A 26641-nucleotide genomic window follows, 5' to 3' on the forward strand; every position below is an offset into this window, starting at 1 on the left:
GGCGGAAGGGGGGTTGTTGCCCTGATACGAAGAGGATAAGTTCTGGGTTTGCGCTTGATACTGCATTATGCTGAGTCCCAAGTTAAGAGAATAGTAGATAGTTCCAAACACAACAAAGAAGTGCAGAACAATGAATATAAGAGTTGATAACACCTTGGACACCGCCATCAGGATTATCATGCGGCTAGTAGCTGGGACACGGGTAACGGAAGGCAGGATATAGCTTCATGACGTGCGTTGGCAAACAACAAACGGGCAGGCATCATGCACCTTTTTATATTTCGGCATGGACTGTGCTAGAACCGACTCGGGCCTACTTGCTTTCAGTGGCTGTGAGCAAGCAAGCAAATACCTATCAACTTAAACTTTTGGAGCTATGGGTTTGTCTTGTTACTTGGAATCATGATAGCATTAGAGAGTACACTTGGAGGTTCGAGTTTGGCTGAGGCGTGCCCTGCAAAGCAAATACCTACGGTTACTTGCAGCGAGAGTTTGTTTTCTTACAAGCCACACACCTTTAGGCATTTGTTCTTAATCACGAAACCAGGATTGAGACGCACGTTTATTTGTTGACGTTTGATTTCAAAGTATCTAGCAAATGACCTGTCTTGTGGTATGATGACCATCATTTGCGCTCCCTATACCTCAAACAAGGAGGGAAACGGCTTGTAGTCTGCCTCCACTACCACAGGTTTCATCCATGCGCATGTTGCCTTCTGGCATAGCAAATGATCAGAGAGAATATACCGGGAAAGTAAACGATTTGTTCGGTTTCGATTCGTATCGAATATCGGTGAGCTGTATATGCTGGGCGGCTGCTTGCGCAGGCCGACCCAGGGTTCTCTATCTCCAAAAAAAAACATGATTATGTATGCTGTACTGCGCTCTCTGGGGTCAATGACCTTAATCGGTCCATTAAAAGAGCCCTATGCTTTTGTTTAGTGCATGTATCGGAATTTGAATGTTGGACGTAGTCAAGTGCCAGCCTGACTTCAGCTTCTGAGTAAAGCCTGTCACTTCTAAAGTTGACTATTTGGTCAGGAGGGGGAGGATGGCTCTGCGTGACAACCACACGTTGATGTGGTACAGGGGGTGCATTGTAGCCCTGGTAGGCGTGGTTACCCATTGTGTACCTCGCCGAATCGGTAGAGCCTCCGGGAATCACTTGGCCACCTTTTTGTTGGTAGGGGTTTTGCGAGGGGATGGTAATGCGGTTTTCTTGGCCGTAGCCTTGCTGGTTGGTGTTTTGGGGACCGCCGTTTTTCCACGTTGACCATTCCCTTTGCCGTTGTTGCCCGGTTGCTGTTTCTTTACGGGGCTTGTTGGCGTTTTGGACTTGCTGGCTGTGGAGTTGCTGCCCTTTTTTGCCGCGGGCTTTGGGGTTTTCGAGCTCGAGGATAGCGTCCGTTTCGGCGCCTGTGTTGCATTTTTGTTAATTCTGTCTTTCGAGGTTGGGTTCTTGACTGGTGTTGTAGATGGAGTTGCCTGCTGAACAGAAGAACTCTTCTGGCGTTTACCTTTTGGCACTGATGCATCCTCCTCAGATTCGTCTCCTGAGTCACCTCCAGCAAAGTCGTCTGACGAATCTGCAGAGTCCGCCTCGGGGTCACCAGGCACGGGGTTAATTGCAGCTTCGGTTTTGTAGTTGATGGCCTATTCCAGTGTTAGTTAATAATGCCAAGCATGTTGCCTTTGGACGACTTACTTGACGGCGTCTGTTGCCGCGACCAAGGACCTCTTGATTTGCTTCGGCCTGTCGCTGTGCCTCTGCCTCTCGCTGAGCTAAAATACGGTCCCATACGCTCGAGTTGATGGCTTCTGGTTCGGCCATCTCTTCTGTAGCAAGACCGGCCTCAAAGCCAGACTTGTCGTTGGACCATACCTTGGCATAAGAAAATGAGGTCCCGTCATCGGCTTTGGTTTCGTTTTCGACTGTTCGATCTAGAAGTGCATCAACAGCAGCAGAGTCATAATGAATAGACTTCTTCTCGTAGTCGTCATTGAAGAGCGCTTGAGCGCCGTGTTTCAGGATTGACTCGAGATCATCACCAGCCAGTTCATCGTCGTCCATGCTCTCGATCAGAGCATGATCCAACGCCATCTTCTTCTTACCAATCTGCATGATTCTTTCCTCTACTGAATCTATTGTCATGAGCTGGAAGCAGAGAACCTTCTTCTTCTGTCCGATACGATGCGCACGGGACAAAGCCTGGATATCTTGGTGCGGGTTAAAGTCGGGATCAAGGATGATTACTGTGTCTGCAGTAGCAAGGTTGATACCAACACCACCGGCTCTTGTGGAGAGCAAGAATGCAAAGACGGGCGATTCAGGGGCATTGAAGGCGTCGATTCGTCGCTGCTTCTCCAAACTACCGATACTACCATCGAGACGGCGGTAATCGTAACCCAGGCCACTGAGGAAATCTTCAATAATATCCAGCTGCTGTAGGAACTGGCTGAAGATCAAAACACGATGACCTCTTTCCTGAAGTTTCGGAAGCATGACTTGTAGGAGGAGGAGCTTGGCAGACGCCTCCACGAGGTTGCGCTGGAGCACTGTGGGATCATGGTGACGCTCCTCAATAGCTTCGGAGTACATGAAAGGATGGCAAAGACACTTTCTCAGTTGCATCAAGATATTGTTGAGAGACCCACGCTCTTTTTTGTTCATCTTGCTGTTGGAGAACATGGCCTTGATCAGCTCTGGGTTCTTTGCCATAATGCTCTTAGAGAGCTTCTCCTGAATCACGGTCATTGTGACTGGCAAGATGATTTGAGTCATGGGTGGCAAGAACTTGAGCACACCGGCCTTGGTTCGGCGCAGAAAATAAGGCCGGATCTTGTTGTGTAGTTTGGGAAGCGTCTCCTTGTCGAGTACTTCATACTCCTCATCAAGCTCCGCGGCGTTTTGCTTGTCATCGATAAACTGTAGCAGGTTGAACAGCTCTCGCTTGTTGTTCTGCAACGGCGTTCCTGTGAGAAGGAGTCTGAAGGGGATGCGCATGGAGCGTAGAGCACCATACAGAAGGTTCTGGTCGTTCTTCAGGCGTTGGCCCTCATCAACCACAAGACCTGCCCAGTTGATTGACTTGAATAGGTTTTTTGTTGCGGGGTCTTGAGCCGAATCATATGACATGATCACGACATGGGCTTTCATGTCTGTGGACCCGTTGGGAAACAGCTCATACTTATAGGCCAGTGCCTGCGGTTCTCGTCCACCATGGTAGGCAACAACCCGCAGCTCTGGTACCCATTGCTTGAACTCACGGCGCCAGTTGGGGCATGTGGCGTTGGGGACGACAATCAGAAAAGGCCAGCACTATCTCCAAGTCAGTATATTAATCACCGTGGCCTCCTAGATGACTTGACTTACCTTTGGGCTGTCTTGGACAAGTGAGGTCACAAGACCTACCACTTGGACCGTCTTTCCCAGTCCCATCTCGTCGGCGAGAACAACACTGCGCCCCGAGTGGTAGTTACCAAGCAGCCAATTGACTCCTTCAATTTGATAGCCCATGAGCTTTCCCCGAGTCAGACCAGCAGGTTGCGTGTTGATTTCCTCGAACGGTGCGGCCTTGAAAGCCTTGACTCGTTCTTTGATCTTGTTCTGACTTTCACTGCTGAAGTACTTGCCCTCGACGTATTCATAGTATGCTTCAGCAAAAGAGGCATATATCTCGCCGTCTTCGTCTGTTGGTGGCGAGTCCCATACAACATCATCGTAACCTAGGCCCTGGAACTTGACAAAGATCTTTGTGACATGGGCCAGGTTATTCATCTCTTGCTCTCGTGTTCCTTTTCGTACAGATGGGTCCGCTTTGACATTGAATATAATGTCGGGCATGAGAAACTCGCCCGGAATGGCGTCTTGTTCGTTTAGCTTGAGGAGATCTTCGGCGGCGTCTCTCTTGCTGAATGCTATACGCATCTTAGCAGCTGCCTTGCCATAGACCCAAGCACCAGATTTCCAAACACAGTGGGCATACGACCGACTGTCCCATTTGACCAAGTACTCCTTGTCATCCTCTCGAACCTGGTCATACGTAGGTCGAGGAACCTGTTTCGCAAGGTCCTTTCGTGCCGGTCGCCATGCAACAAGCCGATGTATCTTGTGGCGGCTAGTAGCGCATTCTTTACAACGCCAATCAACAGAATGATCTTTGAGGCGCTCAGACTTGAGATCTGTCCCGATGGTACCGCTTCTAGCGCCAGGAAGATGCTCGACGTGCCAACCTCTGCGACATTCGACACATCTGAAAAGGACGTGCCCAGCGTTGTTAATGAGCTTCGGGGAGACAGGAGTGACTGGATCAACGCCATCATTTTCCTCGCGAAGCTTCTCTTCCTGCCGGGATGTTTTCTTCTTGGAAAAGGGAGCGCAGCTACTACCAGGAGCTTTACATGCCTGACACATATCGTGCTTGGGAGCGTTGTTGTCCTTCTTGCTGGGGACCTTTATGCAGAATTTGCACTGCAAGACAAAGCTATCCTCGCCAACCTTTGTCACCATGTGCTCACGAGTGCTGCGAGGACCGATGCAGGACCTGTGAAATGAGAGCGTGCAGCCCTGACAGTAAATCATTTGGCCCCGATGGCGTGAGCCGCCGCAACTTTGGCAAGTATCCATGTGCATCGTAGCGAATTCTGATTCAGCAGACAGCGGCTGAAAGATTTCTCTCACAGACACGATCTTTGGGGCGCCGGGGGTTCTGTCATCGACAGTATAGAGAGATTCGTCGTCCATCAAATCGTCATCTTGCATGTTCAAAGTATTCCGCGTCGCTCTAGAAGAACGCCGAGGAGCTTCAAATTCAATGTCAGAGTCATTAGACTTGTGGCGTGAGGGTCTCTGCGATAGAGCCTTCTGTCGCATACTCTTTGTTTGTAGTCGTCGTAATCGTTGAAGTGCCTTGTTGGGCCGCCCCTTTTTCGGATTGATGTCAGAAACAACGATGGGCATAAAATCGTCATCTTCTTCCTCCGACGCTGGGGGAACATCTCCAAGGAGCTCATCCTGATCTTGACTACCAAATCTGTTCTTAAAGGATGCGCTAGTCGATTGTCTGGCCTGGCGAACTCTAAGGGATCTGGTGGGGCGCTCTGGCTCTGGCTCAAGATCATCGAGCTCATCTTCGTCAGTTTTAGAAGGACTGCGGGAGAGGTGCTTGGTGTTCTCCCTGGAGCGAAGGCGTGAGTGGCGCATGCGTTTTGTTCCGAAGGGTTCTTCGTCTTCTTCATCGTCGATATCCATCTGATCTGAGATGACAGACTCATGTTCAGAATCCCAGTCGTCTTCGGGCGCATACTTTCGCTTCCGTGTGCCAGCCATGATTTCGAAATCTAGCGGCCCTAAGCCTTGGTTGAACCGGGCTAGGGCAGCTCTTCCGTTGTCGAGAGCGACAAGTTGTGTGAATGATATCTTTGAAGGAGGTCAGTGTCCTGTAGCTAAGATCGAAGTGTGTGTGCAGGAAGAAATTAAAAGAAAAGGCGATCTCTAAGCAAGAGAAGGCCTCTATATAAGGAGAAGTGGTGCGGGGCTGCTGAATAGAAGAGTATATATTTGTGAGCTCTGCAGTGAATAAGGCAGGCCGTGGAAAAATAGCTGCGATTCTGAATCCTCCGCACCGAAACCTGAAGCTGCGAGACAATAGAAAGCAGTGGCTGTTGGATAAAATGACAATAGGGGCTCGTGAGAGCCGCCCATGAGCAGATGAAACTGCTCTTTGAATAAAAAGAATATCCACCTACCAACTCTTCTCTTCCATCTGTGAACTCGACCCGGTATTCGACAGTATCGTGAACGGCCTCGCCCAGCACGGATTCGACAATATGGCTGTGCGCAAAGGAGTATTGGGCGCGCTCTTCTAAAGAGATCTCTGGAACCACAACCTGGACTCGGTAGCTTGGTTTCGTGGGAGGTTTGACTTCATCCGAAATATCTCCTTCGATTCGAAGTATTTCTTCCTCTTTTTCGTCTGGTTCATTCGCTTCTCGTACATCGTTGTCTTGATTTGGCAACGTTTGTTCCACTTCCATCATGGCTACGTCCACAGGAATATGTTGCTCAGAAAGGTCCGCTCGCAATAACTCCAACGATCGCTCAATAGCGTCTTCATCCTGATCCACGTGGCCCTGGAGGGGGTCATGGTCCATGCTCTCCGTTTCCATTATGCTGGTGCGATCAAGTGTTATATATATTCGTAGATGCGCCGATGCGGTCGTCGAGGATTTGGCGGGGTTTATTGCGCTCTCGACTCTGCTGTAAAGCGCCAACACCTAGAACAAAAGAAACAAATTATTACAAATTTTGAATGAAAAAGAAGTTGAGTGGGAAGTTGACGCGACCAGAGCTCCATAGCGAGTGTTTTGTTATCGAAGTTCAAGATTAGCTTTTGGTTTGCATCAGGGCAACGCGACTGTCGCATTCACACGCGTAAAGTTACAGCCCATTAAGCACAAGCACACTAATGATGCACTAAAAATGGCATATTCAATCTCACCGCCCGCTGAACCCTTGTGAAGTACTTGGCAGAAAAAAAAGGATTTAGTGGGGTCATCGTTGAAAGTTCTATGAGGGTCTTAAGTGAAAACCAAGTAGGCTTGCAGCTACAAAACTATCTATCAAACTACAACCACGTTATGCAATGATATATCCTGCTCAATTGAGGGCTTCCGCCCTTTCTCAGCCTTTGTCGAGGCTTCATATTGCTCAAAAGAGTTTTGCCCCCGTTTTTGTTCGTGGAAAAGGACTCTCAGCCATTCACCGGGGTATTCGTAGGGAAGTTGGTAGAACAGAACCTGGTGCACCCAATCCCTCTTCCTTCGACAGACCTCCTCGATCACCCAGGCGTGAAACGTCTTACAACCGTCGTGAAGCACCCCCTGCCCGTCGAGATCCCTTTGCGGATAAATTTAGTGCGAGAGCCGTCGATCGTGGTGCACAATCCAACACACGAAACTGGCGTCAAGAACAGAATCTAAGGAAGAAATTGAGAAAGAAGGATGAGGAAAAGGCTGCCCAAGAGGAGAGGGAAGCAGATGGCACCGCCCGCCGAACGAGGAGAAAGCGATTTGCGGACCCTGAAAACGAATTTGGGAGTCGAAGTTTGGTGCATCGAATGAAGTATGGCGACCTCAAAGAGGTGGCCGATAAACTGCGAGTGAAGCAACCCATTCAGCCACGGTCTTTCCGACAAGCTGCAAGAGATCGTGCACTTGAGTTTGGGGAACTGGACGGAACTTCACGACACGAACGACGACCTGAGCGATCACAACAGCAGTCTGATCACCCAGAGCAAAAGTTCGAACGTTCAGACAGACGACCTGATCGACCGCAGCAGCAGTTTGATCGTCCGGATCGTCAATTCGATCGTTCAGATAGACGTCCTGACCGGTGGTCTGACAAACCGCCCCAAAGGTTCGACAACTCCAATCGCAGTGCCCCTCGGCGGGACAATACTCGGAACGATCGATGGAACAGCCCGGACGAAGATTCCAGCGATGTATATGCTGTTGAGCGTGCACAGAGAAATGGAATGATGGCCATGACTATCAAATACACGACTGCCGCTTCCCAGTTTCTTTATGGTCGATCAGTAGTCAAAGCAGCCTTGGAGCAGAACCGACGAAAATTATACAACCTGTACATCTATGGTGGCGAAAACAGGATGGACAACAAGGACAACACAATTATGACCCGGATGGCAGAGAAGCATGGAGTACCTATCACGACCGTGCCTACTCACGAGCAAAGAATTATGGATAAGATGAGCATGGGACGACCTCATAACGGCTTCGTTCTTGAAGCTTCCCCTCTACCCCAATTACCTATTAAGTCGCTCGGCAAATTGGAGGAGAGCCCTGGACGTCTTGGGTTCCACGTCGACCTTGACTATCAGACCAGAGAAGAGGCAGCGGTGAACGGTACAGACACGTTCACCCGACGATCCAACGATGTAACACCCAAGCCATTCGTCCTTTTGCTGAATGAGATCATGGACCCAGGTAACTTGGGAGGCATCATCCGTACTGCTAGTTATCTCGGTGTAGACGCAGTCTGCATCACCAACCGAGGTTCATCTACACTCACCCCAGTCGTTCTCAAATCTGCTGTTGGTGCAGTGGAGGAGATTTCGTTGTTCACGGTTGACGATCCTGTGAAATTCGTCGAAGAATCTGGCAAAGCTGGTTGGAAGACTTATGCCGCAGTGGCACCGCCTGACCGAAAGTTGGTTCGAAGACATGGCGACAAGTTCATCTCTTTGGACTCTATTGAGTCCACGAGCCCACTAAATGACCACCCTTGTCTGCTGGTTCTTGGTAATGAGGGTCATGGTCTATCGAAGCCTGTCAAGGTCGCTTCTGACTACGAACTATCGGTTCCTCGATTTGTTCAGGGAAGCTGCGTCGACAGTTTGAACGTCAGTGTCGCGGCTGGACTCTTGTGCCATGCTTTCGTCAAGGAACCAGTGGTCGAGGTCAAGTACGAGAAAATCGAGAAAACCGAGCAAGAACCTGAGGTTAAGGCTGTCGAGCCTGTTGAAGAGGAGACCGTAACCGCTACTACTGTAGAGACCGAGACACAGCCTGCTGAGGAAGCCCAGACTGAGTCTGTTACTATCGCAGAGCAGTCTGAGACGATAACGGAAGAGACCGAAGTTGCTACCAAGGAGGAAGAGACAAACTCTGAAGAAAAGGAGAAGGTTGAGGAATCTAACGAACAGATGTTTTAAGAAGCTTCACAGTCGTGGGGCACATGTCATTGTTACAACTCATGTATACCACGATGCATTTAGCCGGCGCTTGGATAGGGGATGAGGCATGTAAAATATGTACGATTACGATTTATAAAAGGATTAGGAATAAATGAGACAAAAAAGAAAGAAATGCCTGCTCATGTCAGTTCTCTCTTGGATATCAATTACCGATTCAGAGGTTGTGGAGTTTGGGCGTTCCAACGTTGCTACATTAGTCTTCATGTAAGAAAGACCCTGCATGACGTTGCACGCCATCCCGCCCAGCCATCATCATGACTTCAAACTTTAGTCGCGGGCGTTTACTCAGGAATCCATGACTATCATTATCATTATCGACAGGGGTTGTCTAGTAATAAGTAAGTTTCAAATTAATATCCAAGATTTACCTCTTGGCCAAGTTCCATCTTATAGCTCGTCATATCTTTACTTAGCCGTCTCCCAGCCACCGAATTTGTTTACAAATTTCCCAACTAGGAATAAGTCCATGGAAGTTGTCATACCCACGGATAAGCCTCAATAGCGGCCTCACTTCCTCTCTTCCCCTCACATTTGCAACTTGCCAACTCATTCAGCATTCACTTTATATCCGTTATTTTCATATAGGCGATATTTCGCCTAACAACGGGTCATTCGGTATTGCGTGGCGGTGTAAGAGCCTCTCATCTTAATTTCACCGCCAACACTTCAGTCAAGACACAACACACGGAGTTATTGGATTATCTATTCCTCAACTTCAGTCACTTTGTAGACAAAGATGCGGCCCGTTTCTACAATACTGTTTTCTCTCACCGCTTTACTGCCTTCACAAGCTGCTGCCGAATCGAGTTCGCCAACAGCTATCAAGAAGCTCGCTCCCGGCTCCAACGATAAACTCCTCCGTGAGCATCTCGCATTTGCGCCGCTGCAAATAATCTCTCCCCGCGATGCTGCTGCCGCTGCGATATCGTTCCTAGATAATCAGGATGACGAACTTTTAAAACTCAACGGCACTGAGCGGTTCTATCGCCCAGCATTTGCCCCTCATAGCGAAGAATCCCGGGATAACATGTTACGGCGTGCCGCAGAGGCATTAGCGCTACTGCAGAGAAGTTCGTCTTGTCCTAAGGGGATGAACATCTGCTCTGACATCAACCCAGAGGTCAAATGCTGTCAAGAAGGAACATATTGTGTAGAAGTTGGAGATAGCGTTGCTGGAGGTGTCGCATGCTGTCCGGACGGGGCTTCCTGTGGTGGAGGCGTTGGGTCATGTCCATCTGAAGCCGCGAGTTGCCCGGAATCCCTCGGTGGCGGATGCTGTATCCCAGGATACGTATGTCAAGGTCTTGGATGTAAGTGAAGATGCATCCGTGCTCCGTTCCTGGATCGGTATTAACAGCAAACAGGTGTTCCAAGTGCTTCTGCGACACCGACAAGCACAACCCAAGCGCCGACTACAGCCGCCCAGGAGACAACCGCAGAGCCTACAGTAGAGCCCACTACCGAGACAAAGGCTGAGACAACGGCAGAAGAAGAACCCACGACTGTCTCCCAAGCTGAGACGGAGACGGAGACGGAAGGCACTGCACCTACGACAGCTACTGGCTCCGTCACTGGCATCGCACCGTATCGTCCAACCGGCACCTCTGTAACCACCTCGTCCGAAGATGGAGATACACAAACAGGTTGTCCTACGGGTTTCTATGGCTGTCTCGCAACTCACGGCGGTGGCTGCTGCCGAACCGATCGAAACTGCGATACACACAATTGCCCAGCTCCTTCAACTACCATCGTTACCGACGGCGCCACGATCGTCGTTCTTGCAACCGATGCGCCACCTGCTCCTGGACCCGCATCGACTTGTGCGGATGGCTGGTTTCTCTGTGGCAGAGACGCCGGTCCTATTGCTGGATGTTGCCCTGACGGTTACGACTGTGGGACAGCAAGCTGTTTTACCGCACACGCCAGCGAAACTGGTCGTATACAGAAGGCATTCCCTGAGGCTTCTACCGTGGGGCATGTGAAGCCCGCAGTCATGATGGCTACGGCTGTCATGATGTTTGTGTGCATTGCACTTGCATGAGCCTGATGACTACGGTTGGTATATAAAAGGAGTCTAGGAAAAGGAAAGGAGTATGAATTTGATGAGATAGATTGAATGCTTTCATGATGGCAAGATACACTAGTTAGATACCCTCTTAATACAGTAGCAGAGTTTCGCATACATGACTTCTTATTATTGTCTATATAAAACAATACTCAATGAATGGATGGAAATATGATTATAAGCCATGTAGCTATACGGCTCATAACACCCAAGATTATGGTTCAGTCACTGATTGAGGATCGATAACAGGTACGGAGTGTTTGTGGGGTAATTGTATTCTTCCACTATATTATTTTCGGGCGCTCGGCCTCATTTTAACGGCTCGTTACATCATCATAATCATATTTTGACATGCAATTCCTTACTCGGGCATGTGCTTGAAAGGCTTGGCGAGGTGTTCCTGGCAGAAAGGCAGCTTTCCGACGGTCCAGATCTCGGTGTCCTGGTAAATGTTAGTTATTGTGAATTGGTTATGCAATTGGTGGTACTCACAGGCTTGAGGTTCTTCTTGATCTCGGTATCAAGAGTACCAGCCTTCAGGGCGATGATCTCAGGGGCAGCATCGGGGTCGTGGGCGATGGGAGAACCGCACTCGGAGCAGAAGAGACGGTGGACAATGTTGCCAGAAGAGCCCTTGGTGCCGGAGTAGGTCTTGACGGGGCCGTTGATGGTGAGCTTGTCCTTCTTGACAACAGCAACGAGAGCTGAAAACAACGTTAGCTTTGTTCAATTGTCCTTATCGCGTGTCCAGAGAAAAGGAGTCTTACAGTAGGTGGAACCGCTCTGACGCTGGCAGTCGTCACAGTGGTCGTAGCCAACAACGAGAGGCTCACCGTCAACCTTGTAGGTGACGGCTTTGCAGAGGCAGTGTCCGGAGAGAGGCATTGTGAAAGATTTGGAAGGAATTGGACGCTGGTGTATTGTTCAAAGTTGGCGATGAATGTCTGGACTAATACAACTTTCGAATCTGGGAGACGACGGGCTTTTTAAAGCTTATGAGGAGCTCTCGAAAGCTCTATGAGGGGTCGTAGCGGGGTAAAGGCAAGTCCCGAACTCCTGTTGGCAAATGTGGAGGGTGACGATGTGATGAACAGGGAAAGCCTTTGTTGGCGGGGCGGTGATTGGATGACGTTGGACAAGATATTCAGCTTGGGGGTGTGTTGTCTTCATAAACTGGAGCTGCATATTTTGGGTGCAACTGTACGAGACAGTATTTGTTTACAATGCCTGTATAGGTATGTCATGCGTTGATGGGATCAGAGTAGAGCTTAACCAAAAGCCCACATCATCGAGCCTAGCCTGAACTTCTTTGACGATATCATGAAGTGCTTGGCAAACCATCAATGGAAAAAGTATCAATGGATGCCAGATACTCGGACCGTCGGAACATTATCGACATGTAGCGTTATCCCACTGGCGTGCATGCGTATCATTATCTCAAATCATCAGCCTTAGCTCGTTGGACGCCCCTGGTAAACAAAGTGCCGTGTGACGTTGACTGAGGAATTTGTAATTCTTCGGGGACCAACCTGCAGGTTGACCAAGCGGGGGCTTATACGATGGTATTTGGAATTAGAAGTATTTGACATGCATGTGTTGAGCTTTTCCAGGAATGCCGTAGTATCGTTTGGTTGCAGTAAGACCCATTCTGACAATGGCTAGAGCTCGCGTAGCCATTGACTTCTGTCCAGACAAAAAAACACAGGCTTGAGCGAGCTTCCTCGCAGCTTAATCAAAGCGATGATGAAAGTCGCGGGGCAGTGGAGAGCTCAACACTGGGGCTTCAAGGTTCGTGATGCTGATTGGTTGGCGTGAAGGATCTCGAAACGCCAGTTTAGCCTGTTCCTATGGTCGTATCAAGCGTATCCAGTGTCGGTCAAAGCGCAGTTCTTCCCAGGTAGAGCATGAAAAGTGAATATGTATCACTGCTGATGAAACAACGGTTTCTCCTATCTCTCATCTTGAAGTGTTGAGTCCCGGTGGACCTTGGGCAACCAATTGTACGCTCATCATGAGAAGCCACGAGCGATAAGAAACGCTAGGGTCCATAAGATGCCTGCTCTTCCCAGAAGCTCCATCATGCCAAGCAGGGCCGTACTTCCAAAAGTGATGCGGTCGGCCAAAAATACTCGAAGAACTGCCTTTCTGTACGCCCTCTTCGCTTTGGCATTTTCTTGCCCAAGTACAAAGGCGTCCATAGATGAAATGCGAAAACCTCGAATGTCAATGCCGGTAGTCGGGGGTGACGATTTGTCTACAGATGTCAAAGGTCTTTCGATCTTTCGCGGTCGGCGTCTCATGCTTTTGATGAGCTGAAACCAAGCATATTCGACGATACTTGACGCATGAAGAGATGGTGATCCGTTCTTCAAGAATATGTTTGTCAATTGCTCGGGCTTGTCGGTCCAAAATGTGCAGCTTTCAGCGAGCTCACAAAAGACAGCCTCTGAATCATGCGCATAATGAACAAATCGTGAATAAAAGACTGGTGTCAAAATCTGAATCTTGATCTCGTTTGCAGATTCGCTTGAGTCGGTTGCCAAAGGCGATCTCAAGACCTCTTCAGAGACTTCAGCATCTCCGCTTGGTGTGTATCGAACGACGACTGGCGTAGGCGATCGCTCGACAAGATTCCGCAAATATGCGCGAAATACTCTTTCAAGGACCTTCTCGACATCACTGCTTGGCCGCCCTATACTGTTTTTTCGAGGTTCGGGTCGGTACCAAAAGTGAAGATTATGTCTGCACAGAAGAACGACAGACTCCTTGATGAATCGAGGAAGGGTAGCAACGGTTGGCCAAAACCAAGTCAAGATGAAGCCGGCCTTCTGGGCAACACTCATATCGCGCGGATCAATTGCCTTCTTTTCGGAAACCAACTTTGCCATAAGCTTTGACTGGCCTTTGGACGAGAAGAGATTGAGGGTAATGTCGAGTCCACGAGACCCGCACATGTCAGGTCCAAGAGGATCGCTCGCAAGTACCGAGTAAGAACCCTTGCGAGAATTGAATGGCGAGACATGGAATTCCTTTTGTACTGTTGCCTTGATTTGAGGACTTTGAAGCTTTTGGTTATCCGAGTTTCCATCCTGTATATGCTTGGCCTCAGCCTCGAAGTTTCGAGCAGCGAAATAGGAATGTCTCTCCCCAAATATGTTGTGCATTTCGACAACTATTGCTGAAAATATCTTGTCGTTGGAGTACAAAAACCAAATCGACACTGGGCTGTAGCCAAAACCAAGAAGCGGCGGCGAGGTCACAAGGTAAGCATGAGGATATTGCGATGGATCAACATCCTATTACTGTCAGCTCAGAGCCAGTCTAATTATAATAGAGCCACGAACCTCAGATTCTAGATAAGCGTCTAGCTTGCCTCGTAACCTGGTGTGTAAAGATTGCCGTTGAAAATGGTGAGTAGCATCTATACTAAACCAAGCTTTTGGTCTGAATAAACCCGACATCCAAGTTGATGTAGGCCCATTGATCGATATCATGCCATCACTGTTCTCTGCAAAGTTTACTGGAACTCCAACAGCAAGATATGGATAACAAAACGAATGCTTCTTGGGGAACAGTCGAGAGTGTGTTATTCGGCAAGGTGCAAGCATTCGTCGAGGGTCGCCAGTTTGACCACTGTTGGTGTCGGGTACCAGCCTTTGTAGGACATTATATCCAAAGAAGCATGCTACCACAGCAATTAATGTGATGAGAGATAGTTGATCCAGGTCGATATATCGTAAAAGGATGGTGACTGCTGAGTGTTTCCATGCTATGAAGCTTAGGGTAAGCCAAACATCAGGGCTGCCCACCAGAGAATGATACAGCCATATTGTCAAGCCAGTGATCAAGAGATATAACCACCTTTCGGCAACTCGGTCAATAAAGTCAGCAACGAGGACGGCCGACAGAAGAGTCGAGTTCTCGGACAAGCCGTCCATAAGCAAGGTCAAGGGTAGGGCATGTCTGTTGATGAAGTTAGGGAAAATTCCCAGCCGGCACAGGCGAGAGTACACACAAGAGAGAGAAGAGGGGAATGAATATTTGAATATCTAAAGTAGTTTCAGTTCAATAATTACGTAGGCATGCCGAGGTTCTGGTGTTGTCCATCAAGGTACCAAGGTAGATTGCCAGTAAGGGAAACTGGATCTATACAACAACCAGTCAACGTCTCAGGTACAAAGTGAAAAAGCTGGTTAGTCATCAATCACTGGCGATAATGTATAACACGAATATCTGTGCATAAAATTAGGTATGGACGGAAAATGCGCATCAGACTGAACATGAGCGCGTCACTTTCCAACAGTCCCGCTTTGTCGTCATTGATTGAATCTCTCTCTAACAGTCATACCGACCTGAGCAGATCCCAGATCCCAGGTCGGCCAGGCCGTCCTTAAGATCAAACCCTGCAGAAAATGGAAGGGTCCCGGCAGAAGTCTAGCACCTTCCATGGACTGGGAAGAGGCGAGTGAATAAGCCACCAGTGGCGGTGCGAAACAAAGTTCGCACCTACAGTCTGCCACTGTCGCACTGTCATTTCCAGGGCAGAGCACCGCTGGGCGCAGCATGTAGTAAGCCCAGGAGAAGAGGCCACCGATGCACGGTGCCAATTGTAAACCTCCGCCGATTGACTCAGTGCCCCCTCGAGCCCCTCCACCCATTCCATCACCTTCTCCATAAATTCTTTGTCGCCCGGAACCCCGAGCTGAATCTATATTCCATTCTCACTCACGCAACAATCAACACTTCTTCCTTATTATAATTCCTTCCGACTTCCGAACCACTTTCGACCACACATATACATTTCCAAGCCACATTACAAACTTCAAAATGGATGACTGGGATACCGCAACCAAGATCGGCAGCCGCGCTCGTGGCCCTGGCAATGCTCAGCGAGAGACCGTTGTCCGAGGAAAGGCTGCTCTCAACGCTGCCCAACGGGCTGGAGGTCTCACTACCGAGAAGAAGTACTCTTCCGCCAACGCCGTATGTACAACCAATACCAAAACAATGTACGCATCAACTAACACTTTACACAGGGTTCCGCACCTGAGGGTCAGCGTATGACCAAGGTTGACCGTTCCGACGACATCATCAAGCCCAACACCATCGGCAAGACTGTTGGCGACGTCATCGCAAAGACCCGACAGCAGATTGAGCCCAAGATGACCCAGAAGGACCTCGCTACCCGCTGCAACACCACCCAGGCTGTCGTCGCTGAATTCGAGCGAGGTAGCGCTGCACCTGACCAAAAGGTGCTCGGTGCTATGGAGCGCGTGCTCAATGTCAAGCTCCGAGGCACTGACATTGGTGCTCCCAAGTTCCCTAACAAGAAGAAATGATCAATTCATGCCTGTTTAGAGGGAAAGATCTGTAACAAGGCTTCAGAGCCGAGTCGAGCGTTAGCGAATGATGATATCTTGGCTGGGAAATACGGGAGTTTCGTGTGGGCCGTCACGATGCGTTTATGACAATGGGTACATGAGCTTCTACCGTTTTTTTATGATGGGGCTTCAGGATTCACGGCGATAGAAAGAATGGACTCCTCAGATTATGGGTGTTCTGGTTTCTTAACTCATGAGCGAGGCAAATAAGCCGGCTCAACCGAATAAAATATCCTCATGCATCATGACCTTACGGCCTGTTCCGTTATTCGCATGGCCATTTCCGTGCGCGCATGATAGGTTTTGCGACCTGTGGTCATTTGCTCCATACGAATGATATCATACAAAGTTGTCGTTAGAAGTTTGACTAAGTGGAGGTAAAGATATATAGGTACTGTCAGAGCCACAAATAAGAACCAACCCACGGAATACGCTCGCAGTAACAGATTGCGAGACGAGATCCTAGCAATAAGAAAGACTTTTTGTTCTATTTCCATCACTGTGGCCTTTGCCCGACTTCTTATAAACATAGAGGCACTACATACGCCATTTGCCAGCTGTTACGGCACAACACATACACAAGATCTCGATACTCGTCGCTAAGGGATGCAATTCTTCTATCAACCGTGTGCCCATCATTAAATCTAGCAATTCATACACCCAAGTTCAAAATTATGCTGAAACCTTGGGGCTGTACTTCGTGGCAGCTCTGTCGAACAGGGCGCTCTTCTCTTCCAAGTCGGCTAGGTACTGGTGATCAGGCTTGGCGCTCTGAAGTTTCCTGCAAGATGTAAGTGTCGAATCACTGCATATAGTGGTTAAACTTACTGTGTAAACTCATCGGACTTGTTGCCAGAGATGACATTGAGGACGAGCAAGTTGGCAATGGCATCGGCGTTGTTGGCATCCTTTTCCAAAGCCTGGTCCAGGGCAGCCTGTGCCTCTTCTGTTCGTCCAAGGTGCAATTCGCAGACAGCTTGCGAGACAAGACTGCGTACTGATGAAGTCGAGGGAGCTTGGGCAAGCTCCTCATAGACGTAGAAAGCCTGCTGGTACTTCTCACCACCCTATATTGTCTTAGTAAAAGGCGTCACTCGTAGTCGTACCATGCTTACCACTCTCAGTCCAACCCAAGACTCGGCCAAGTTAACCAAGAGACTATCCTGGGCCCATCGTCGAGCAGCGGAGACTTCCTTCAGAGCGAGGTCGGTTCGGTTTTGTTGCAAGTGAATCTGAACGATAAGGGAGACGGCGTCGACTAGATAATAGCGGTCAGTATAATTCTGAGCATAGTTGAGCTTCGGGTTTCCATACGGCTTCCCTGATGTTGGGTAAGGAGAGCAAGAGCCTCCTCAGATTTTCCAGCAGCTTGAAGAACTGTTCCTCCAATAACCTGAACCGTTGTGTTGTCGGCGGCCGAAGACACAAGCTTCTCGATCGTCTGGACTGCGGAATCGGTCTTGCCCAAGTTCAGCTCAGCAAGAGCACCAAGAGCCTGGAACTCGGGCTCGGATTCACCCTTCACTTCGTCGAGGACATCTTCAGCTTGGCCAAGAGCCAGTCGAGCTCGGAGGACTAGGACGCGAACGGGCAGGGCGTTGTCAGGGGAGAAGGACGAGGTATCGAAGTCGACAACTTCCTGGTACTGGCCCTGGTGGAAGTAGTTGTGGATGTTGATCAATTCGCCTTCGGTAGAGTAAGGGTCCATTTTGACGGTTATTGCTTGTATGATTCTTTACAATTGCGTATAAGTGTTGTCCCTGAAAACGTCCCTTGAGAACACCTTGGTGATGCGCCTGAGATTCAATCCGAGGTGGGGCCGTTGTCTGTCCTTTCGTGGGGTGAGCTCCAAAAGTACGTACTGCCCCTTAGCCTCACGGTGATGAGGCGCTGATCATGGCAGCCCTAAATATCAGGCCAAATGTGGCGCATGCAAGCGAGTGCCACACCGCCCAAATGGGGCAGGTAGGGTCGACTGCCCACAAAGTTCGAAATAACCAAAACCCCCCAATTTTAGCCAGTCTTTGGAACTTGCATCACCAAACACACCCAAACGGCACCGCACATCGTCGTCAAAATGGTACGTCGCAGCAGTCCAAAGCCTTTGATCAGAGTCGGCAATAGCCTCAGCATCTTGCCAAAGATGCGATGCAATGCAATTGTTTCCCGCCATGCGCCCGTCGACCGCCCGCACGATGACAGTAATATTGGAGAAAGTGGGATGAAATTTTGAAAAGCGAGGGGACACGAATTTCGGAAATATCAACGCCTTACCTCGATCGCCGACGACAATTCAACTGTCACTCTATTGCGCCATTTCGAAATATTTGCGACGATTCAACCCTTTCTCTAAAAACTGTCTCGGGCGACCAACGACTCGGCATGGCGAGATCCAATAGAGGTCTTGACACTCGAGCATGACCAGATGGCTAACACTCTGGATCCAACAGGTCAACATTCCCAAGACCCGTAACACCTACTGCAAGGGCAAGGAGTGCCGCAAGCACACCCAGCACAAGGTCACCCAGTACAAGGCTGGAAAGGCCTCCCTGTTCGCCCAGGGTAAGCGTCGATATGACCGCAAGCAGTCCGGTTACGGTGGTCAGACCAAGCCCGTCTTCCACAAGAAGGCCAAGACCACCAAGAAGGTTGTCCTTCGATTGGAGTGTGTCAAGTGCAAGACCAAGCTCCAGCTGGCGCTGAAGCGATGCAAGCACTTCGAGCTTGGGTACGTGAACAACCAGAACTTATGGATCGGGACGATGCTAACAACGACTACAGTGGTGACAAGAAGACAAAGGGTGCTGCTCTCGTTTTCTAAGTGCTTTGTGTTTGGGTCTCAGGGTCACCATTTCTATGCTTACCTCGGCGGCATTTGGGCATCATGGATGGACACAGGCGAAAGGAGGTACACGTCCTCGGTTTGAGGCTTGTTTCATAGGGAATGAATGAAAAGAAAAAATCTCTGTGTTGCACCAACACAACTTTCAAAACCACAACACGAGAACATGTCTATCCGGTGATGAACAAGATTTGTTCGTTGAGTCATTACCCCTCAGCACCGCTCACGATGGGTGAGGGGAGGGGGCGGCTTATGAGTCATGGTTATGGTTCAGCAAGCTTCAAAACAGCAACAGTGTATAGGTCTATAGGTCTAATACTCGATATACTCTTAAAATCCCTCTCCCAACATGATAGTCTTGCCGCCTCCGTACCACAGCGTACCGTTTCGTGCATCAAGTCCTCGCTCATGACCGACAAGCCATTCGCCGCTGTACTCAGAGTCAGGGTTATCCCAAACCTCCTTCTCGAGCCATGCGTTGATCTCATCGATGGCCTTGACCCAGTTTGCCCTCTTCTCCGGCGTGTCATGGTCATCATGGTTCAAGTAACGTCCAAGCGTGATGTGTGCACTGGGAACTTGGTACCTGGAACCAACGACCACACCGCCCTCTTGAACCTTATCATACACATCCCGACGGAGGTGGTGGTAAGTGTAGTTGTCTCCCTGCGTGATGCCTTCTGTTTCGACAGGCTCTGTAAGAGGTGGTGAGAGCGATTGCTCACCCGAGGCAGGTAGGAATGAGAGGGCAAAGGCAGACAAATCATAGGAGACCATAGGCTTGACGAGACGAGATCTGTGTGAATATGGGTAGTTGACAATGTCAGGGATAGATGGCCTCAAGGTAGAAACATAGGCGGCGATTTCCTGAGGAGTCTTGGAGAAAGCAACCTCAAGAGCCGTCAAATGCATTCTGTGCGAAGGCATAAGCCAAACACCTTTTCAACTGTTAGCTCCATACAACTGGTTTGACTCTAAACGCTCTTACTTGGTGCGGCCTTCTTCAGGAGCTCATTCACCTTGGAAGCCAATCGAATGATATGATCCGGAGGGCGGACCCAGAAGACCAAGCAATTCCTACTATCAAGGAAACCTGGCTCTACCGTTGGGTCTTCAAGCCTGAGGAGGGTCTGGTCAATGATGAGCTCCTCAAAGCCAGCGGCCAAGAACTTCTCCGCCTGTTGAGCATTTCGCTTGGTCCTGTGCACAGAGTACAGTGTTTGGATCTCAGCCTAGCCTGGTGAGTTACATGATAGTTGTTCCACAGAAAATGGCACTTACAGCGTCATCGTTGCATGCCTTGATAAGTGCGTTGTATGGGTTCTCGCCTGACCTGAGCTGTATTCCAGAGAGATCCTCGAGCTTGTTGCGGGCCTCGGCCGATTCGAATTGAGCTACCATTTCGGCTCCAGATAAAAGGCTGTTGGTAACCTTTCGTATTATCGGATCTGAGTTGAGTTTCTGAACCGAATTTCCGAGGGCCAACCAGCAGTTATAAGAACAGTTTCTTGTCTATTGTGGCATGTCTCGAATGCACGATTACTAAGCTCATGTTTGTATGAGGGAACTATTCCTGTCTCCTTGTATCCTAGCATAGAGTCATGTCCAAATTTCAGCTGAATTATTTCGAGGTTAGTGAAACAGTCTTGACAGGGCATCAATATTGTAGGCAAGTCAGTTATTAGTAAACGAGGCCTATAATTTAAATTACATATTAACTATCTGTACTCAGCCACCATTAAATTACGCAGTTACTGGTCCTCGAAATATCGCCAGTCTTCTTTCGGCTATAGCCTCGCGACAATATTTCCGCTTCGCGGAAGGCGCACCTTGATATCAGCATCCTTGGAGTCATGTCCCTCGAAAGTGACAATTTGACAGTCTTGGATATCGACTCCACTGGAAAATTGAACGACCAAGAAATCTAAAGTAGTTTCCTTTCTTCCCAAAGCCACCATTGGGGCATGCCACGTTCCAGCAGCATAGGTCACAGCCTGTTTGTCCGTTGCTATAAAGGCGCGTAGACCCTTGAGATCGGGAAGTCCTCTACCAGGTAGGCCCTCACCGCTTGGCACGGGAAGACCCTCATCTTGAGAAGACGGGGGCAGAGTGGGAGCCACGATGACCAGGTAGCTCGAAGCGGTGGACGCCAACGGAGCAAAGGTCTGAGAAGTGAAAGGGTGGCGCTCGAGGATGTTGACGGCGAACTCGTCCTGGGTTGGGTCATCCTTTGCAGGTGCCAAGGTTCGTGCTTCGCAGACGAATTGGCTCATAATCAATCGGCCATCTTTGCTGGGAGCTTGTGAGAGAAGATCTTGAGGCTTGCTGACATCGGCATAGCGAATTGCTGAGCCTTGGTTGGCCGAAGTGCCGCTGTATGGAAGACGTCCGCCTTGAGATGCGTATTTAGAAGGAAGAAGGTTGGGTTGAGGATTGTAGACCACGTCTCCAAAAGGTGCGAACTCCTCTTGTGTGAGAGGAATCGTTTTGACCCTGAGGCTTAGGTTTCCGACATTGACTTTGACTGACATGGCGATGGTTTGAAATTCCCGCTCTTGTGTAATGTAATTGATGAATGTTACGAGGGGAAGTGAAGCTTGGGCAATTATAGTTGAGCCAATTTTTGGTATCTCGACATCCGACGTCGGCAATGCATCAGTTCGGAATACAACATAACACACTACAACTAACTGAAATATCTTGATACAACCGAAAACACAAAAACGAAAATGACAATCACAATACCACTTTACGGAGACTAGATTAAGTCATGATTATTACGAAAACAAGGCCAACTTTAAAATAATATGCCGCTCACTTACCCTGAACCACCAAAATTAGTCTTCATTTCACGACATTGGGCGTACGACAAAATATATCATGGATCATCACTTGTTTTTTTGTCATGGATGTACCATTTTGTAAACAATACCAATCTCTTGTTGCTCATGCAATCCGTGACCCAAACGCCAAAAGTGCTGCCTCGAAAAATCTCATTTAAGAAAACTCCCTTGGTCTCTGCTCACGTCCCAGATTCATATCCGCCTCATCATCTTTGTGCGACTGCCATGGCGATGGCGAGCGCATTCCAGGTGAAACCTCACCAAGTCCTTGGTTTGACGGGGGTTGATATCCTGGCGGAGGATCGGATGGGTAGCCTGTGTTCTGAGGAGGCTGTCTCCATGGTGGCGGGGCGTACTGCTGAGAACCTCCTGCCAGACCGGGACCTCGAGGACCCAGGCGACGCTTGTCCAGATATTGACGACCGTAAATCAGGATGAGGCTGGTGATGGTGATGAAGATAATGAGGAGAGCGAGAAGCATGCCAAATCTTCGGTTGAGAGCGAATGTGAAGCCCCTGACGGTTTATTAGTGATAAGTGCACGATAGCGGATTGTCAAGTACTCACATGAATGCGTTCAGTGTACCGAAGAACAGGATGATGCGACCGACCCAGAGATGAATCTTGCCGTACCGAGTAGGAGTTTGAGTCTTTTTGTACTGAGTGTGATGCATCACTCCCAAGCCAAATTGCCCAAGCAACAAACCAGTGACAACGAATCCAATAATTTGGTGAGGATCATCAAAGCTTCGAGACTAAATTCATGTTAGTTAGAGACACATATGAATGCGTAGACGACACAACGTACCCTTTGGTAGTAGAAACTGTTTGCGACACCAATTCCAAAACCCGCGAAGACGCCAAGAGTCGCAATGGTCTGGTTGAGAGCATGCCACTTGACCCAGCCGCCGGATCTCAGCAGAACAACACCAACTGGCATGAGGAACACAATCGAAAGGACCATGAAAACTCCATGAAGCGGCGATGCCCAGTTTGGCTTGGCTTTCTTGTCGTATATCAACTTGGTCCCGACATCCGTTGTTGAATCGTCAAGAAATGGTAGCTCAGAATCGCCGTGTGTTCTGTCGATGTTGATGGAAAAGGTGCCGTATCCCGCATGGTATTTCACAGACGCATCTTTTTTGTCGCTGTAGAAATCTTCCTTGGGACCAAAAGCAAAGATAGCCTTGCTGTCGTCTGAGTAAACATCGAGATATCCCTTGTTTCCACCATGCGAAGGCCAGCTGCGGCACCCGCTCTTGCAACGGCCTGACACCACCATATGATCGTCGATGAGTCCGGTATTGTTACTGAGGATTTCGACATCCATCCCGTCCCAGAAATATGGTTCGTAGTGACCGTAAGCAAGTCGTGGGGAAAATGTAACTTTGCCGCTGTCCCGGCTCTTGTATACCATGAAATACAGAGCTCCAGGCATATCATCGCTTCCGAGGCCAACAGCACCCCATGATCGGCTCTTCTTGACACGAAGGCTGAAGTAAACTTCGGTGTCGCGATTCTCGCCAATGTCAATGGCAAAAGCTACATCGCCGTCCGGGGAAACAAAGGTGGATTGACCGCCATCATCTTTGTCTTTGGCGAAGGCGACGGGGAAGAGAGCTGCGAGGAGAAGGATGATTAGTTATAGCAATGGCATCGAGCATTGCGATGCTTGCGGCGAGAATTGATTCATGATTAACTCACCTGCTGTCACTGCCAAGGCTCGCCCGAGCTTGCGAAGTAACATATCTGGGGATCGGTCTGGAGAATGTGGGGGAATTAGATGATGGAGAAGATACGACCTGGATAAAAACAAAGAAGTAGGAGAAGAAAACCAGAGGCGAAACTAGGGGAAAAGGGAACGACAAATGAGAAGAGGCTGCTCAATTGAGGATATTGCCCCGTGGTTTATTTACGAGAAAATCAGGGAGACAAAGCCGAAAAGGAGGAGGCGCGCCGCTAGTCGTGTTGAAGTGCAGACGAGACAGATGACACGGCAATTGATGATGGCGGCCTCATTCTATCTATGCAGCTCATTGAATCCAATCTGGATAAATGCCACAGACCCATTAAAAGCGGAAATGTATGTGTCACATTAGGGGCCCAATTGGGCAGTTCATGTCTGTCGCAAATTGTCTAGCCAAGAGCTTGGTTGTTCAGTATCACAGGCAAAAAGCATCAGTGATTGAGTGCACATTCATTCCAGATAAAGAAAGGGGCACATTGGGGGGAAACTTGGCAGGTTTTGAATAGATGTACCGTTAATCACATTGATATTCATATAATCTACAGGTGATGGGTTGGTGATACAGAGAAACAAACAATTGCTTGTGTTCCTAATTCATTGTCGCCATAAATTTGAGATCAACTTCATGAGGCATGGGTGATGAATAAGATGTCGGTACCTGAATAGAGTTTATTTAGCGTGTCTTGTTGCTGCGCAGGGGATCAGTTTAGTGGATGACCCTGCAGTAGCCAGGCACCTTCCCCCTGATCAACTTCGATTTACGTCACAGCCAATCAAAGGCCGATACTTACATACCACACAACATGTCACCAACAACACCAATACCACCACGAATGTCAACAAACAAAAAAACATCACCAATACACAGCAAAAAGGATGTCCAGACTTAAGAAGGGCAAAAGAATTAGCTGCGTAATCTGGGAATCGAACCCAGGGCTCCCCGAACCTTGCTGATGGCAACGGAGAATTTTACCACTAAACCAATTACGCTGGTTGAGCAGTTGAGGCTGCTCTAGTTGTTGAACATTCGTGCGCTGAATCAACTCAAGAGGTGACATGGCAGCCAGGTAGTTAGGTAAAGTCAGCCCTAAGCTTAGGACCAAGGTACAGACCTAAGCATAATACTGGTCTAAGCGTTGGTATCATGGCTCGAGAGCGCTGTCCGTTATGCTGCAAGTTTGGATTAAGCTTTCTGATGCTGTTTGACATTGAATCAAAGTGAATGGGTAATATAGTATGATCAAGTATCTGAAAAGTGGTATTGTACTGTTCGACGTTATTTACAATCCGTTCAACGACAGCTGAACCTTCATGGCATCTCCAACGTTGACCCAGTCCAACTGTAAACGTTAGTCCAGAACTCTACAAGATAGACGAAAAACTCACAAGTATAACGTTTGGTCTTGTACTCCACTCCCCCTGGCAGAGGTCTACCTGACCCTGAATTGACTTTGCCGAATTCGTCTGTTTTGCACGATGCTGGCTCGGAATAATGATACCGAGAACATTGTCGTTGAGCATGTGATTCATAATTCCCATGAGCTCAGCAGGGTCTCCGTTCTCAGGCCGATCAACTTCGCAAGTAGGGAATGAAGGATCGAGTTCACCAAAAGGCGTTTCCCAAAAGTAGTCGAACTCGTTGATAATGTAATCAACCTTGCTCTCATCCATATTATAGTCTAAACCAATTAGTTAGGTCATATGCAATCGATTTTGTGTATGCATACCCATTAATACTAGGAGACGTGTCCCATCATCGATAAGTTTCTGAAGAGTTGGCCACTCGTCCTTAGCCAGTTTCTCCTCTGGCCGGAAAACAAACTCCTTGAGTCCCGTGCTGTTAAACGCAGCATCGAACTTCTCGATAGGCAAAGCGTCGTGGTTGGTCAAAAGCAACGTCACAACCTGGTCTGGATTGTTTGCCATCCAGCTCGATATGTCTTCCAGATAGTCTTCTATAGGACCTTCGTCCAACAACCAGCAGTGAGTATGGCACATTTGTATATCGCCATTCTTTTCTTGCGTCTGAGCTTGCAAGAACCGTACGCCGAGATCGAGTTGTTCTGCCACTGAGATGTATTGGTTTTGGGATGGCTGTTTACCGACAAAGGCACTGTTGTGAGCTCCGATGAAGGTGATTTCAGAGTACCTGCGCTTGCACAGCTCATCATGACCGTTGCATGCAGCCCACACTGCAACAGTAAAGAACGAAAAGACGATGAAATGCAACGGAAACATTGCAACGGGTGAGAGGCAAAGAGTTTGAAGAGGAGAAGGTGGTGAACGACAATATAAACCCGCCGAGAGGAACTCAAAATTGAGATAGAGCCTACCTGTATTTAAGCTTGATTTGACCACATGCTCAGTGGCTAATGTCATAAACACATCCGCCAACAATATCCTTCAAGCGGTTGCAATAGCGAATCGTGTTTGTATATATCGCCACAACTTATAGCAATAGGTCAATGGTGTGCCGGTCGAAGTGCCCCAATTCAGCATGTCTATTATGCAGCATGGCTTTGTAGATGGTGGTGTTTGGATGTAACAACTGAATGGTTGGCCCATGATCCCCGTCACCTGGTTGCCGCAATTATAGCTTGTGATCTGGGTCGCATCCCGAAGTCAAGGATCAACGGGAATAATGGTGTGAATGCGATGAAATGATTGCCATGCTCCCATGATGGAGTTCTGGCATATGATTTGTTGCATCCTGATCATGGTAGTTATGCTTTTGTATTAACTATCAGGGATGAGTGAGTATAGAGTTGTACTACAAGTCTGGTCGTCTTTGATCAAAATCGTGTTAAATCCTCAAATATTTCTGTAATAGCTTGACTGGTATTCAACTTGATAGTCAGATTAGACATTTAATATGAGTGACATGGAACATCGAAGTTGTAAGGACGCAAAAGCCGAGACCCACTCTGACGCACTGGAGCTCTAACAAAACATCAACGACACCTGGGCTGTAACTGCCAGCGCAATCTTTA

The 26641-nt window shown here is 48.7% G+C and overlaps 13 protein-coding genes and 1 non-coding gene across 14 annotated transcripts; 4 read left to right on the forward strand and 10 right to left on the reverse strand.

Annotated features, from left to right (window-relative positions):
* Window positions 1-865: 865 nt before the first annotated feature.
* On the reverse strand, window positions 866-6168 carry FGSG_10174 (uncharacterized protein; the record flags this gene model as incomplete). The annotated part of the gene is made up of 5 exons (XM_011320813.1): window positions 866-1416; window positions 1518-1653; window positions 1706-3319; window positions 3374-5419; window positions 5749-6168. The coding sequence occupies 5 exons, from the start codon at window positions 6166-6168 to the stop codon at window positions 866-868; spliced, it is 4767 nt and encodes a 1588-aa protein (XP_011319115.1).
* Window positions 6169-6644: 476 nt separating this feature from the next.
* FGSG_10175 (uncharacterized protein) lies at window positions 6645-8732 on the forward strand (the record flags this gene model as incomplete). The annotated part of the gene is made up of 1 exon (XM_011320814.1): window positions 6645-8732. The coding sequence occupies one exon, from the start codon at window positions 6645-6647 to the stop codon at window positions 8730-8732; it is 2088 nt and encodes a 695-aa protein (XP_011319116.1).
* Window positions 8733-9510: 778 nt separating this feature from the next.
* Window positions 9511-10815, forward strand: FGSG_10176 (uncharacterized protein; the record flags this gene model as incomplete). Its single annotated transcript, XM_011320815.1, has 2 exons — window positions 9511-10084; window positions 10139-10815. 2 exons carry the CDS (start codon window positions 9511-9513, stop codon window positions 10813-10815), a joined length of 1251 nt encoding a protein of 416 aa, XP_011319117.1.
* A 251-nt stretch (window positions 10816-11066) lies between these two features.
* FGSG_10177 (uncharacterized protein) lies at window positions 11067-11780 on the reverse strand. The gene is made up of 3 exons (XM_011320816.1): window positions 11607-11780; window positions 11332-11543; window positions 11067-11281 (listed from the first exon to the last, which is right to left on the reverse strand). The coding sequence occupies exons 1-3, from the start codon at window positions 11722-11724 to the stop codon at window positions 11201-11203; spliced, it is 411 nt and encodes a 136-aa protein (XP_011319118.1). The 5' UTR covers window positions 11725-11780; the 3' UTR covers window positions 11067-11200.
* A 1068-nt stretch (window positions 11781-12848) lies between these two features.
* On the reverse strand, window positions 12849-14003 carry FGSG_10178 (uncharacterized protein; the record flags this gene model as incomplete). Its single annotated transcript, XM_011320817.1, has 1 exon — window positions 12849-14003. One exon carries the CDS (start codon window positions 14001-14003, stop codon window positions 12849-12851), a length of 1155 nt encoding a protein of 384 aa, XP_011319119.1.
* On the reverse strand, window positions 12882-14669 carry FGSG_13712 (uncharacterized protein; the record flags this gene model as incomplete). The annotated part of the gene is made up of 2 exons (XM_011320818.1): window positions 12882-14135; window positions 14184-14669. Coding segments are annotated over 2 exons (479 nt in total), but the record flags the coding sequence as incomplete, so codon positions are not given.
* An 860-nt stretch (window positions 14670-15529) lies between these two features.
* Window positions 15530-16667, forward strand: FGSG_10179 (multiprotein-bridging factor 1). Its single transcript, XM_011320819.1, has 2 exons — window positions 15530-15822; window positions 15876-16667. The coding sequence occupies exons 1-2, from the start codon at window positions 15667-15669 to the stop codon at window positions 16176-16178; spliced, it is 459 nt and encodes a 152-aa protein (XP_011319121.1). The 5' UTR covers window positions 15530-15666; the 3' UTR covers window positions 16179-16667.
* Window positions 16604-18004, reverse strand: FGSG_10180 (uncharacterized protein). Its single transcript, XM_011320820.1, has 4 exons — window positions 17535-18004; window positions 17336-17478; window positions 17049-17287; window positions 16604-17001 (listed from the first exon to the last, which is right to left on the reverse strand). Exons 1-4 carry the CDS (start codon window positions 17926-17928, stop codon window positions 16893-16895), a joined length of 885 nt encoding a protein of 294 aa, XP_011319122.1. The 5' UTR covers window positions 17929-18004; the 3' UTR covers window positions 16604-16892.
* A 247-nt stretch (window positions 18005-18251) lies between these two features.
* On the forward strand, window positions 18252-19410 carry FGSG_10181 (uncharacterized protein). The gene is made up of 3 exons (XM_011320821.1): window positions 18252-18300; window positions 18671-18948; window positions 19002-19410. The coding sequence occupies exons 1-3, from the start codon at window positions 18298-18300 to the stop codon at window positions 19039-19041; spliced, it is 321 nt and encodes a 106-aa protein (XP_011319123.1). The 5' UTR covers window positions 18252-18297; the 3' UTR covers window positions 19042-19410.
* On the reverse strand, window positions 19393-20551 carry FGSG_13713 (uncharacterized protein; the record flags this gene model as incomplete). Its single annotated transcript, XM_011320822.1, has 3 exons — window positions 20344-20551; window positions 20051-20294; window positions 19393-20000 (listed from the first exon to the last, which is right to left on the reverse strand). Exons 1-3 carry the CDS (start codon window positions 20461-20463, stop codon window positions 19393-19395), a joined length of 972 nt encoding a protein of 323 aa, XP_011319124.1. The 5' UTR covers window positions 20464-20551.
* A 298-nt stretch (window positions 20552-20849) lies between these two features.
* Window positions 20850-21593, reverse strand: FGSG_13714 (uncharacterized protein; the record flags this gene model as incomplete). The annotated part of the gene is made up of 1 exon (XM_011320823.1): window positions 20850-21593. One exon carries the CDS (start codon window positions 21591-21593, stop codon window positions 20850-20852), a length of 744 nt encoding a protein of 247 aa, XP_011319125.1.
* Window positions 21594-22059: 466 nt separating this feature from the next.
* Window positions 22060-23651, reverse strand: FGSG_10183 (uncharacterized protein; the record flags this gene model as incomplete). The annotated part of the gene is made up of 4 exons (XM_011320824.1): window positions 22060-22420; window positions 22472-22659; window positions 22713-23524; window positions 23609-23651. The coding sequence occupies 4 exons, from the start codon at window positions 23649-23651 to the stop codon at window positions 22060-22062; spliced, it is 1404 nt and encodes a 467-aa protein (XP_011319126.1).
* A 909-nt stretch (window positions 23652-24560) lies between these two features.
* On the reverse strand, window positions 24561-24641 carry FGSG_20745. Its single transcript has one exon. It is a non-coding gene; the product is annotated as a tRNA-Gly (tRNA).
* Window positions 24642-24931: 290 nt separating this feature from the next.
* Window positions 24932-25889, reverse strand: FGSG_10184 (uncharacterized protein; the record flags this gene model as incomplete). Its single annotated transcript, XM_011320825.1, has 3 exons — window positions 24932-24991; window positions 25038-25330; window positions 25379-25889. The coding sequence occupies 3 exons, from the start codon at window positions 25887-25889 to the stop codon at window positions 24932-24934; spliced, it is 864 nt and encodes a 287-aa protein (XP_011319127.1).
* Between the last annotated feature and the right edge of the window lie 752 nt (window positions 25890-26641).

The sequence above is a fragment of the Fusarium graminearum genome, chromosome 1 (genome assembly GCF_000240135.3).
Source record: "Fusarium graminearum PH-1 chromosome 1, whole genome shotgun sequence".
In the NCBI taxonomy this organism is placed as follows: Eukaryota; Fungi; Ascomycota; class Sordariomycetes; order Hypocreales; family Nectriaceae; genus Fusarium; species Fusarium graminearum.